Genomic DNA, 13,728 nt, shown 5'->3' with positions numbered 1-13,728 from the left:
CCAATCTATTTGCTACATTCAAACCAAATCTCCACCCCCAACACTATATATAAGGAACAAATGGCAGTTGCAAACATTCCATATTTACAGCAGCATGAAGCTTATAACTTCAGCCTGATGATGGTGAATGTGATTTCACCGAAACATCGCATAGACACTCAAAATATTACACGGGGCAAAACCCGAACTCAGAAAAATCCACATACATATACCCATGAAAATCTACAAAAACAAATATATATCTATATATCTATATAAAATCCATCCCTTTATTCCCATGGAAATCAATCTTTTTAAAAAAAATAATCTTTATTAAGTTTCTACATATAAAAATAGAAAGAAAAGAAAAAATTAAACAAATAGAACATTCAACAGAAAAAAGAAAGAAACAAGATAAACAGACAAATGAACATATTAACTTAAACAACATATAGAATGTATTCAGTTTCAGTAGTGTTCTTTATATGCACATAGATAGTTATTTGCTTATAGAATAGAATAGAATAGAATAGAATTTTACTGGCCAAGTGTGATTGGACACACAAGAAATTTGTCTTGGTGCATATGCTCTCAGCGTACATAAAATTAAATATACCTTTCTCAAGAATCATGTGGTATGACACTTAATGATTGTCATAGGGGTCAAATAAGCAATGCAGAAGCAATATTAATAAAAATCTTAGGATATAAGCAACAAGTTAAAGTCATACAGTCAACATGGGAGGAAATGGGTGATAGGAATGATGAGAAAAACTAGTAGAATAGAAGTGCAGATTTAGTAGAAGGTCTGACAGTGTTGAGGGAATTATTTGTTTAGTGGAGTGATGGCGTTCGGAAAAAAACTGTTCTTGTGTCTAGTTGTCTTGGTGTGCAGTGGTCTGTAGCGACGTTTTGAGTTGAAACAATTAATATTTTCCTACGTACATATATATATATATTATATAGAAGACATAATTTGTCAACCATATTGTTGACTATCACTATCAAGTGACCTAATATAAGGTATTTGTATCTAGCATATGGAATTGTGGGTTTGTTTTCTTTAGTTCTGTATATTATGTTGTATTCATTTTGTATATTTGTGAGGAAGATATGGATTCGTTTTTTAGGGGTTTTGTTTTAAATTGATTTATGGTGCAATTTTTTAATATTTTCATTTTATTTGGATACGCAAGGAAGGAGTGTCTAGTTTTGCTTTTCCTTTAAATTTTTAATATATTTTTTTCTGTTTGAGCCATTTCCCATATTTTATAGAATTCAGATTTATCTTTTTCCTGTAATTCCAAAGTCATTTTGGTCATTTCTGCACATTCGGGGACCTTAATTATAAAGCTTAAAGTTGTAGAGGCTGTTTCTATTTTCCAATTCTTGCTGCCCTTATAATATGAAGGATTTAGTATTTATCTTCATTTTTAAATTTCTGTCTTGCAATACCTAGAAGGAAAAGTTCAGGTTTCATTTGCTCCAGATAACTTTTGATTTTGTGGCAAAAAATTTTTTGCAACTGGGCATAGGTGGTAATAGATCCCTGTTTCACTTTTGCATTTCCAACATAGTGGTGAAACATTTGGATACATTTTGTTGATTCCTGCCGGAGGGAGGTGCCAATGGTAAAATATCTTACATAAGTTTTCCTTGTATTAACGTTGCTAGAGTTAATTTGTAGTTAATGTTCCAAAGTTTTTCCCATTCCGCTAAATTTATGGAATATCCAAAATTTTGACACCAATATATCATTGTTCCTTTCACTTCTTCATCAGCCATATCGTAAGCGAGTAAAAAATTATATTTTCTGGAAATTATTGTTTTGTTTGATTTTTTAGTCGGGGTCTAAAAGAATCTTTTAGGCCCAGTAATAGATCTTTTTATTTTACTGCCTGGAAAAAAGTCAGAAGTCATCACTCCCCCCCCCCCGCCCCCCACTTTCTTCTTGCACTTCTTTTGTCTTTAACTTTGGCTTCTATTTGTATTTTATCTTAAAAGAAACATTAATATTTTTAGAAAACATTGTAAAAATTCTTTTCCGCATTTTATACTAATATACCGCAGATATATAAATTATTTTTTCATGAATTCCTTTATTCCTTTTAAGTATATTATTTGTTGAACTCTCCACACAATTCCATCTATCCCGTATCTTCTATTTTCTTGTCAATCCCAATGTAATCATTTTTATTATCAATCCTTTTTCCTTCAATATACTTTCCTTGATCCTCATTTTTATTTTCCAACATTATAGGTTCTAAATGTCCTATATATTCCATCTTCACTTCTGCTTTCTTATTACCCTTAATTTCCAAGAGATAAGTTTTTATGTCTTCATGAATATATTGTAACAACCCAATTAATTCATCGTGCACACACTCTTCCATCATTAAATCTCTCTTAATTAAAGCTTTAATCCATATAGTCTTCTTATGTTTCAGTATTCTGGCATCCACTTTTAATATATTCCATTCCAGTTCACAGTCCACAGTCTTGTTATCTTCTTTCACCGTGATAAGTTAGGATCAAACACCATAGCACAACATACACTTCTTTCAGATTCTCAGAATTTCAAGGTTAACTTTTCTTGTAAGCGAAGTCAATCCTCACAGTTTTCAAACAGTTTTCCTTTTTTTTCTCTCTTTCCACAAATTGTTGCAATATTTCTTCCAACCAGTAAATGGCATTACTAGATTTCCAATACAATATTTATTTTATTTATTTATTTATTTATTTAATTAATTAATCTAATTTATATGCTGCCTAACTCCCAAAGGACTCTGGGTGGCTACAATAAACCAATTATTTCTCAAAATTCTCCAAAATGTTTTAAATCCACATATGGGGTATTTTCTTTAAATTATTTATTCTTTTTCAGTCTCCTTAACTTCCACGAAGTCCAATTATAAAACCATCCACAAACTTCATGGGCTTTTAAACTTTGTTCATTTAACTCTCTCTATGGTATTTCCAATTGCTAGTTAACCACAAGCTCAATTCTGGGATATCTTTTAGTCTCTTTTTGAATTTCTTCTTTTATTTTTAAGTCACCCAAGTACTCACTCAGCTTCAACACTTATTCACATATCTCCTGCACCAATGCTTAGATCTCGTCACCCAGGCAATACACAATCTATTCCAATCATTCTGATTGTGGCCATCCCAGCTAATGGTGACAGAGTCATCTTCCACAGCTTGCTTGCTTGCTTGCTTGCTTGCTTGTTTATTTATTGGATTTGTATGCCGCCCCTCTCCACAGACTCAGGGCGGCTAACAACAGCAGTAAAACAGTATATAACAAAATCCAATACTACAAAAAACCAGTTAAAAACCCATTATATAAAAAACCAATCATACATACAAGCATACCATGCATAAATTGTAAAGGCCTAGGGGGAGAGTGTATCTCAGTTCCCCCATGCCTGGCGGCAGAGGTGGGTTTTAAGCTGTTTACGAAAGGCAGGGAGGGTGGGGGCAATTCTAATCTCTGGGGGGAGTTGGTTCCAGAGTGTTGGGGCTGCCACAGAGAAGGCTCTTCCTCTGGATCCCGCCAAGCGACATTGTTTGGTTGACGGGACCCGGAGAAGACCCACTCTGTGGGACCTAACTGGTCGCTGGAATTCGTGCAGCAGAAGGCGGTCCCTGAGGTAATCTGGTCCGGTGCTATGAAGGGCTTTATAGATCATAACCAACCCTTTGAATTGTGACCGGAAACTGATCGGCAACCAATGCAGACTGCGGAGTGTTGGAGTAACATGGGCATATTTGGGAAAGCCCATGATTGCTCTCACAGCTGCATTCTGCACGATCTGAAGTTTCAGAACACTTTTCAAAGGTAGCCCCATGTAGAGAGCGTTACAGTAGTCGAGCCTCGAGGTGATAAGGGCATGAGTGACTGTGAGTAGTGACTCCCGGTCCAAATAGGGTCAAGCTGCTGGTCAATAGGCTGGTGCCAGGTCCCTGGGGGGTTTACAAGTCCCCACAGACCACCGACCATTGCCTCTCTTCTTCACCACCCCTCCAGGGTGCTTCTGACCCATTTCCAGTCTGGTTCTGGGTCCTCAAGCAGCTAAGATTTGGGGTTTCCCACGGAGTGCGGGAGACATCTATAGTGCTGCAATGTTGGCCACACCTCCTGTCAAGTTGCCAGGTTGAAAAACACTGTTCTAGAAAGTAAGAAAAGGGCCAACCACCACATTCAGACAAGCATGTCTAGGCACTGCTTCTGCAATACTTCGAAGAAGCTGTGTTTTTCACAAATATACATGAGTTTGTTAATATTACCTGATATTTATGGAATGGGACCACAGAGCACAAATCTGCAATTGCTTGAGGAAAGAAACTTATTCAAACATTCCTTGGCTTCTAGAATGGACCACATTCTTTAAATAAGGAGGGAAGGAGGAAAAAAGAATGGTGGAGGAGTCCAGGATTTTTCTTTGTTGCTCACCTGGATCAAGTTTGCTGCTGGTGTTCTTCTCTTCTCGAAATGTTTTTGTCGATGTTGTTCTTGGACTTTGAGAGCAAACCCTGAGCCTAGAATTCCCTGTGTGAAAAGACAAGCAACAGTGGACCCTTCAAAACAGCAGTTAAGATCTAACTAAAAGGAAGCTCTAAGAAATTGGGAAGTTTCTACTATTTGTTGAGAAAAAGCTACCTATCTGGGATGGCAAGAGGTCAAATGTCTAAGCCAAAGAGATTCTCAATATTTCAACATCTTTTCAGGGGCTTAAAGACTTTCCAGACAGCTGGCTCATAGGGACAATCAGTGCACAATTATGAAATTCTTCTTGGGTTTTTTTGTGCAAAAAGACAAACACTAGAGATCAGCAGCTAGCTAGCTAGCTAGTTTGGAGACAGCCACTTTGGTACAATAGTAAAGGCACCAGGCTGGAAACTGGAGACTCTGAATTCTAGTCTCACTTTAGACCCAGTAATTTTCTCTCAACCCTAGGGAAAGAGGCAAGGGCAAACAATTTTTAAAAAAATTGTTAAAGAAATTTGCAGGGATTTGTCCAGGCAATCTACAAGACTTGGACATTATTGAGAAAGCTAACTTGGGCTAATCTTTAAAAAAGCTAAGATTGGTCTAATTTGATTACTCCTTGAGTGAGAATGTTCATGAAAATCCCAGGGCTATAGAGTACATTAGAAAGTTTAAAAAATATCCCAGAAGGAGATTAATGATAACCCATTAAGCCTGCTGTTCTGTTTGGGTTTTTTTAGACCCAAAATGAAATTTGAGACCCTGTAAAAAAAATTCCCTGCATATCTGAAACTTGAAATTTACATGGCTCAAGCTGCTGCTACTCAATCCCAGGTCGGTGGTAAATAAAGCTCTCCTCATCCGGGATGAGGAGGCCGACCTGGCTTGTATAACTGAAACCTGGCTGGGCCGGGAGGGAGGAGTTCCTCTCTCTGAAATTTGCCCAGCCGGGTTTCAGATATCGCATCAGCCTTGACCCCAGGGAAGGGGGGGAGGAGTGGCTATTATAGCCAGGGAGAGCCTTGGCCTACGTAGATTCATTGCTCCAGAGATTGCGGGTTGCAAGTCCCTCCTTGTAAAGCTGGACTTAGGGGTTCAGGTGGGCCTGTTTCTCACGTACCTGCCTCCCAACTGCGTGTCACAGGCCCTGCGTGTGCTACTCGAGGAGGTAGCCGGGTTGGCGGTGGAGTTCCCCAGACTTATTGTCTTGGGGGACTTCAACCTGCCGTCACTCGGCGTAACCTCTGGACTGGCACAGGAGTTCATGGCCACCATGACAACCATGGACCTGACTCAAGTAGTACAGGGTCCGACTCACGAGGGGGGACACGCACCCGACATGGTATTCCTCTCTGAGCAATTGAATAATGGTCTGAGACTAAGGGGCTTAGAAGTGTTGCCTTTGTCATGGTCAGACCATTTTCTACTGCGGCTTGACTTCCTGGCTCCAATCCTTCCCCGCAGGGAGGCGGAACCAATTAGGTTGTTCCGCCCCAGGCGCCTGATGGATCCAGAAGGTTTTCAGAAGGCGCTTGGGGTTCTTCCAGATACATTCGTTCACAACTCAGCAGAGTCTCTGGCTGAGGCCTGGAACAAGGCTGCAGCGGAGGCTCTCGACCGAATTGCGCCGTTGCGACCTCTCCCTGGCGCTAGACGCCGTAGAGCCCCATGGTTCAACAAGGAGCTCCGGGAGTTGAAACGCCAGAAGAGACGTCTAGAGAAGCGATGGAGGAAGAGTAAGTTTGAATCTGATCGAACACTTGTAGGAGCTCACATTAAGACTTACAAAGTGGCGCTTAAGGCGGCAAGATGCGCGTATCATGCCGCCTTGATTGCATCAGCGGAATCCCGCCCAGCCACTCTGTTTAGGGTGACCCGCTCCCTTCTTAACCAGGGGGGAGTTGGGGAACCCTTGCAGAGTAGTGCCGAGGATTTTAACACGTTTTTCGCTGATAAAATCGCTCGGATCCAGGCAGACCTCGACTCCAATTGGGAAACAGAGTCGACTGATAATGATTCAGTCAAGGTGACTGGGGCCTGTACTTGTCCACCTGTCTGGGAAGAGTTTGATCTGGTGACACCTGATGAAGTGGACAAGGCCATTGGAGCTGTGAGTTCCGCCACCTGTTTGCTGGATCCGTGTCCCTCCTGGCTGGTTTCGGCCAGCAGGGAGGTGACACGGAGCTGGGTCCAGGAGATTGTCAACTCTTCTCTAGGGAGGGGGTCCTTTCTGGATCACTACAAGGAAGCACTTGTGCGCCCCCTCCTTAAGAAGCCTTCCCTGGACCCAGCCATTCTTAACAACTACCGCCCAGTCTCCAACCTTCCCTTTATGGGGAAGGTTGTTGAGAAGGTGGTGGCGCTGCAGCTCCAATGGTCCTTGGAAGAAGCCGATTATCTAGGTCCTCAGCAGTCAGGATTCAGGTCCAGCTACAGCACGGAAACTGCTTTGGTCGCTCTGATGGATGATCTCTGGCGGGCCCGGGACAGGGGTTTATCCTCTGTCCTGGTGCTCCTTGACCTCTCGGCTTTCGATACCATCGACCATGGTATTCTTCTGTGCCGGCTGGAGGGGTTGGGAGTGGGAGGCACTGTTCTTCAGTCGTTCTTCTCCTATCTCTCTGGTCGGTCGCAGTCGGTGTTTGTGGAGGGTCAGAGGTCGTCCTCTAGGTTGCTCCCTTGTGGGGTGCCTCAGGGGTCGGTCCTCTCCCCCCTGCTATTTAATATCTACATGAAACCACTGGGTGAGATCATCCAAGGGCATGGGGTGAGGTATCATCAATATGCAGATGATACCCAGCTTTACATCTCCACCCCTTGTCCAGTCAGTGAAGCAATGGAAGTGATGTGCCGGTGCCTGGAGGCTGTTGGGGCCTGGATGGGTGTCAACAGACTCAAACTCAACCCTGATAAGGCGGAGTGGCTGTGGGTTTTGCCTCCCATGGACAGTTCCATCTGTCCATCCATTACCCTGGGGGGGGGAATTACTAACCCCCTCAGAGAGGGTCCGCAACTTGGGCGGTGTCCTCGATCCACAGCTCACATTAGAGAAACATTTTCAGCTGTGGCGAGGGGAGCGTTTGCCCAGGTGCGCCTGGTGCACCAGTTGCGGCCCTGTTTGGATCGGGAGTCACTGCTCACAGTCACTCATGCCCTCATCACCTCGAGGCTCGACTACTGTAACGCTCTCTACATGGGGCTACCTTTGAAAAGTGTTCTGAAACTTCAGATCGTGCAGAATGCAGCTGCGAGAGCAATCATGGGCTTCCCTAAATATGCCCATGTCACACCAACACTCCGCAGTCTGCATTGGTTGCCGATCAGTTTCCGGTCACAATTCAAAGTGTTGGTTATGACCTATAAAGCCCTTCATGGCACCGGGCCAGGATATCTCCGGGACCGCCTTCTGCCGCACGAATCCCAGCGACCAATTAGGTCCCACAGAGTTGGCCTTCTTCGGGTCCCATCAACTAAACAATGTCGTTTGGCGGGACCCAGGGGAAGAGCCTTCTCTGTGGCGGCCCCGGCCCTCTGGAACCAACTCCCCCCAGAGATTAGAATAGCCCCCACCCTTCTTGCCTTTCGCAAGCTTCTTAAAACCCACCTTTGTCGTCAGGCATGGGATTAAGATATTCTTTCCCCCTAGGCTTCCACAATTTATGTATGGCACATTTGTATGTATGATTGGTTTTAAAATAAGGGTTTTTAGCTTCTTTAGTATTGGATTGTCGCATGTTGTTTTTATCAGTGTTGTTAGCCGCCCCGAGTCTACGGAGAGGGGCGGCATACAAATCCAATAAAATGAAAAAAAATTAAATGACTTTGTTTCATTTGAAGGGTTCTTTCTATGAGTGTTTTTTGGGGTTTTTGTTGTTGTTGTTTAGTTTTTGCTGTGCGCAATGACTATACACTTGTACTGTTCCCAGGTCTTTTTGGACCTGGACTAAAAAAATGTTCATTTTAGCTACTGTAAGTATTGTTTTGTTTTTTTAAATACCTATTGCATTAGTAAACTATATGTGAACATGCTTGATCATAAACAAATGAAAAATGAAATTAAAAATTAATTTGTACTATTTTGAGTCTATTTGCCCCAAAGAGTTTTACAGGTCTGATACTTATGATTGATTTACTTTTCCTCATTTGAGGGGTTCTTACTATGAGTGTGGGTTTTTTGGTGAGGTGTTTGAGGGGTTTTTTTGGGGTGGGGGTTACCTGATGCTACGTGCTGATTCTTACACTTGTACTGTTCAGGTCAATATTGACTTTTACAGGTCTGAAACCTGTGATTGATTTACTTTTCCTCATTTGAGGGGTTCTTACTATGAGTGTGGGTTTTTTGGGGAGGTGTTTGGGGAGGTGTTTGGGGGGGGGGGTTACCTAATGCTACGTGCAGATTCTTACACTTGTACTGTTCAGGTCAATGTTGACTTTTACAGGTCTGAAACCTGTGATTGATTTACTTTTCCTGATTTGAGGGATTCTTACTATAAGTGTGGGTTTTTGTGGTGGGGGGGTGTTTAGGGGCTTTTTGGGTTTAGTTGTTGTGATGATTGTTACACTTGTACTGTTCAAGTCAATATTGAATCAGCATGTAGCAACAGGTAAATCTCCCCCAAAATCCCCAAATATCCCCCCAAGAAACCTACACTCATAGTAAGAACCCCTCAAATGAGGAAAAGTAAATCAATCACAAGTTTCAGACCTGTAAAAGTCAATATTGACCTGAACAGTACAAGTGTAACAATCAGCAAGTAGCATCAGGTAAACCAACCCCCCCAACCGCCCCCAAAAGAACCACACTCATAGTAAGAACCCCTCAAATGAGGAAAAGTAAATCAACCAAAGTTTCAGACTTGTAAAAGTGAAGTAATCACAAGTTTCAGACTTGTAAAACTCTTCAGGTCAAATAGACCCGAAACAGTACACAGGAATAATTTACCTTTTTTCTGAAAAAAATAATAATAATTTTTAATTTCATTTTTCATTTGTTTATAATCAAACATGTTCACATATAGTTTATTAATGCAATAGGTATTTAAAAAAACACTTACGGTAGTCAAAATCAACATTTTTTTTTAGTCCAGGTCCAAAAGGACCCGGGAACAGTACAAGTGTATAGTAAATGTGAACAGAACAGCAGGCTCAAATACACACATTCATGTAGTCAACAGGAATCAAATTCAAAGAGCCTTTCTCCTATTCTCTAAGCCAGCATTTCCCAACCAGTGTGCCGCGAGACATGGTCAAGTGTGCTGCGAAGCTCCAGCTGGGCGGGGCGCTGCCGATGCCTCCGACCTGGAGGTCCCACTCGCAGCTGCCCCCCGGCTACTGCCCGATGCCACTGTTGCCAGCGCTCTCCTGCTGGGCCCCAAAGAAGGAAGGCGGGAAAAAAGGAGAGTTTCATTCTTCACGCCTCCTTTTTCCTGCCTTCCTTCTTTGGGGCCCAGCAGGAGAGTGCCGGAAACAGCGGCATTGGGCAGTAGCTGGGGGGGCAGCTGCGAGTGGGAGCTCCAGGTCGGAGGCACCGGCAGCGTCCCGCCCAGCTGGAGCTTCCCTGCCATCGGCAGCAAGTGTCCTTTGGGGCCTGGCGGGAGGGTGCCATCAGCAGCAGCACCAGATAGTAGCCGGGGGATGGCGGTGGCAAGAGCTCCAGGGCGGAGGCACCAGCAGCGCCCCGCCCAGCTGGAGCTTCCCTGGCGGGGGTGACCACCAGTGTCCTTTGGGGCCCGGCGGGAGGGCACTTGCAGTGGGAGTGGGAGGGTGCCGGCTGCAGCGGCCCCAGGCAGTCGCCGGGAGATGGCGGCAGCGAGAGGGAGCTCCAGGGTGGAGGCACCGATGGTGGTGGTTGGATGTGTTGCTGGATGCCGTGCATGCTGGCGCTGAAGGAAGGAAGAGAGAGAAAGAGGGAGAAATAGAGCGAAAGGGAGGAAGAGAGAATTTATTTTTGTCCAAACTTTTCTTAAGCCCCCCCCCCCCTTCAATGTTCCCCAGGATTTTGAAAATATGAATAATGTGCCGCGGCTCAAAAAAGGTTGGGAAACACTGCTCTAAGCAGCGTGGGGTTGTGTGATTCAGATCACATCTTATTTTTATCCCCCAAAAACTATGATTTGATTATAACTGAGACTGATGGGGTGATAGAATCTCTGGCTAAAAGAGCAGTGAGTAAAAAAGAATGGTCACTTTTTACAGAAGCACAACTAAGAGCATTTTAACAAGCTGTATCATAGTTTGGGTTGCTGGCAGCAGTGCTTCAGATAGAAAATCCATACAGAGAGTGGTAAGGACAGTGGAGAAGATTATAGGATACTTGCTTCCTGTTATTCAGGATACTGCTTATAAGTGCCATCTGTTTAGACTTCAAAGCATTGTTAGAGAACCCACCCATGCATTTTAGGGTCTTTTTCTGTTACTCCCCTCTGGTAGGAGGGTTCAAAAAATTTCTAGAAGGACTTCCAGATTTTGTAACAGCTTTGTTCACTATGCCATCCCTCTGGTAAACTCATAAGATTCGCTTTTTTCGCCATGTACATGTAGACATCCGAACTAAACTATTGTTTCTGAACAATATATGTGGGTGTATGCATAATTTTGTATTTATTTGTTTTGTCATATTTATGTAGTATATATAGAAAGTGGTAACCCTTTGAGAGCTGCATGCAATGACATTTCATTTTAATGTATGTCCATTAGTGTACATTCTAAGTGTCAATAAAATTATTTTAAATCTAAGTTCCAAGTCTCCCTAGGGAGTCGGATGTTCTTCTTTCTCATGGGGACTCACTGCAGGAAGGGCAAAGAAGGAGATTCCCAGCAAGGCGAAGCAGGCTGTCAGCACCCGGCCCATCCATGTTTTTGGAACCTTGTCCCCATAGCCGATTGTGGTGAGTGTGATCTGAAATTAGAGAAGCAGACACATTTTATAGGAACCTTTTCCTTATGGCAAGGATCTCCAAAGTTGGCAACTAAGACTTGTGGACTTCAACTCCCAGAGAATTCTGGGAGTTGAAGTCCACAAGTCTTAAAGTTGCCAAGTTTGAAGACCTCTGCCTTAGGGCTTCATTACAGCAGGTGTAGTAGCTAAATTTTGTGTTGCTGTAATTAAAGCAAGATATAATTGCTTAAAGACATATCTATCTTTGTTTTAAATATTACTTTGGATCCAGTACATCTTAGCTAATAACTTACAAGCATATATATTTTTTATTTTATAATTTATAATTATGAATGTTTTATATTTACTTATCACCCAAGTAATAACTTTACACCATAGTAATGGAGAAGTGAATAAACGTTATAATTTGTGATTCATTCTGCTAATTGTTAGTATGCTAATGTTTGTATGGTTTTGCTTTTTTAAATTGTTGCTGGCCAGCGTCCAAATAAATATTATTGACAATTTCTTTCCCAACATATTCCATCCCTCTGGACTGACAGCAAAATCCACTGCTCCTGATTTCTGTCCCAATTTATTTATCTGTATTAAAAATGTACCTGCATGGCACATGGCTTAAAAAGAAAAGAAAAATGTCTCACAAAGGAGATATATCTCTTCCTGTTAAGGAATTACAGGACTAGTTGCTGGTTGGGTTGCAGCCTTTCAATTTACAGAGTTTGTTTCGCAGTCTAGCTGTCTATCACATTTCCATATCTTGAAGATCAGCCATCCCAAACGTGATCTTCTCCTGATGTACTGGGACATCAATTCAGCATTGGAGGCATCTCCAGGAGTTCCAGAGGTCCCAAATAGGGACGGAGATATCCAGTTCATATGGGATGTCTGAATGGCCCAGTAGCAGGTTGCTACTGGTATGATTAAGGACAGTGCATCAGTAGCAAATGTTGCGCTGCATGCACAGCTTCTATTCTCCTGCGTGCACACGCATCCCAGTGTGTTTTTGCTTCTGCACATGTGCAGGAAGCAAAATCAGATGAGGGGACATGTGGGTGTGCAAGATTTTGGAGACTTTTTTGCTTCTGCACACAGAAGCAAAAAAAATTAATAGTATTTATTTATTTGTATGCCACCCCTCTCCAAGAACTCAGGGCAACTGAAATGTCTTGTGCATGTTCATCCCCTTACAAGATTTTGCTTCCTGCGCATGCGCAGAAGCAAAGACATGCTGGTACATGTGCGTGTGCATGCAGGAGAACAGAAGCTGTGCGGGCAGCATACCGGTAGCTGCGGTAATGGGAATCTGCCCCTGGAATGGCCCCAAATCAATCCTGTGCCGATCCTGATGGTTTTGGTGGTTTTCTACTATTCATTCCCTTGTCAATTTGTTCTTATGTTTTCAGTTTTTCTTCTTGTTTAGCCAGAAAAGAGGACTTTAAAAAAAAAAATAGGGAAGGCACACTTACCGTACCCCACCACAGGGAGTCTGCATAAGTGAGAAAATCATCATTGGCATCTTTTTCCACCAGGTAAACCAGAAAAGAGGAAAAGATAAGGACAAGGAAGCCAATGTACCATGCTGTGATCAGTTCCTGCCAGAATCCACCAGAGAAAAGTAAATTTCAGCAACAGAAATCAAGAGAGAGGAAAAGAAACCTGCCGAAGAATCCTCACCATCATCACTAACTCAAAACAAAATGTACAGTTCTCCTTCTTCCCAGGTCCTCCACACAGCAGCACTCTTATAAGGCAACGTTGATCTACAGGTAGTCCTCGACTTACAACAGTTCATTTACTGACCATTCAAAGTTACAACAGCACCGGAAAAAGTGACTTTGACTGTTTTTCATAGTTATGCCCTTGGTACCCCCATGGTCATGTGATCAAAATTTAAATGCTCGGAAATTGGTTCATACTTATGACAGTGGCCATGTCCCAAGGCCATGGGATCCCCTTTGTTGACCTTCAGATAAGCAAAGTTAATTAACAACAGGGTTATTAACTTATCAACTACAGCAATCCACTTAACAACCGTAGCAGGAAAAGTCATAAAATGGGGCAAAATCCACTTCATAAATATCTCACTTTAACAAAAGAAATCCGGGGCTCCCTTGTGGTTATAAGTCGGGGACTACCTGTACCAAGCTGTAAATGGACTTGATTTTTTCTAGTCCAGTTCACCAATTTCTCCATGTCACCACCCTGGCCTATTGGAAAAACTAAGGAAATGCCAAAGGTTCAGTCTGCATACCTGAAAGGTAAGAGAGCAAAGGAGCTAATAAACTGCATTTCATCTCTATTTTCCTACACTGAGGAAGGGCACCTGATTTGTTCATGTATTTGCAGGTAGATAAGATGC

At 42.7% G+C, this 13,728-nt stretch overlaps 1 protein-coding gene across 1 annotated transcript in view; it reads right to left on the bottom strand.

The window, feature by feature from the left end:
- Window positions 1-13,728, bottom strand: part of LOC139155655 (potassium voltage-gated channel subfamily KQT member 4-like) — a 381,076-nt gene that overhangs the window by 96,559 nt on the left and 270,789 nt on the right. The window contains exons 5-7 of the mRNA XM_070730879.1: window positions 12,836-12,961; window positions 11,259-11,369; window positions 4,436-4,531 (exon numbers count right to left, since the gene is read on the bottom strand). Coding sequence (XP_070586980.1) covers window positions 4,436-4,531; window positions 11,259-11,369; window positions 12,836-12,961 — 333 coding nt within the window. The remainder of the gene's footprint in view (window positions 1-4,435; window positions 4,532-11,258; window positions 11,370-12,835; window positions 12,962-13,728) is intronic.

Source organism: Erythrolamprus reginae, unplaced genomic scaffold, assembly GCF_031021105.1.
Source record: "Erythrolamprus reginae isolate rEryReg1 unplaced genomic scaffold, rEryReg1.hap1 H_4, whole genome shotgun sequence".
Lineage (NCBI taxonomy): Eukaryota > Metazoa > Chordata > Lepidosauria > Squamata > Dipsadidae > Erythrolamprus > Erythrolamprus reginae.
This window is presented reverse-complemented; position numbering and strand designations above follow the sequence as displayed.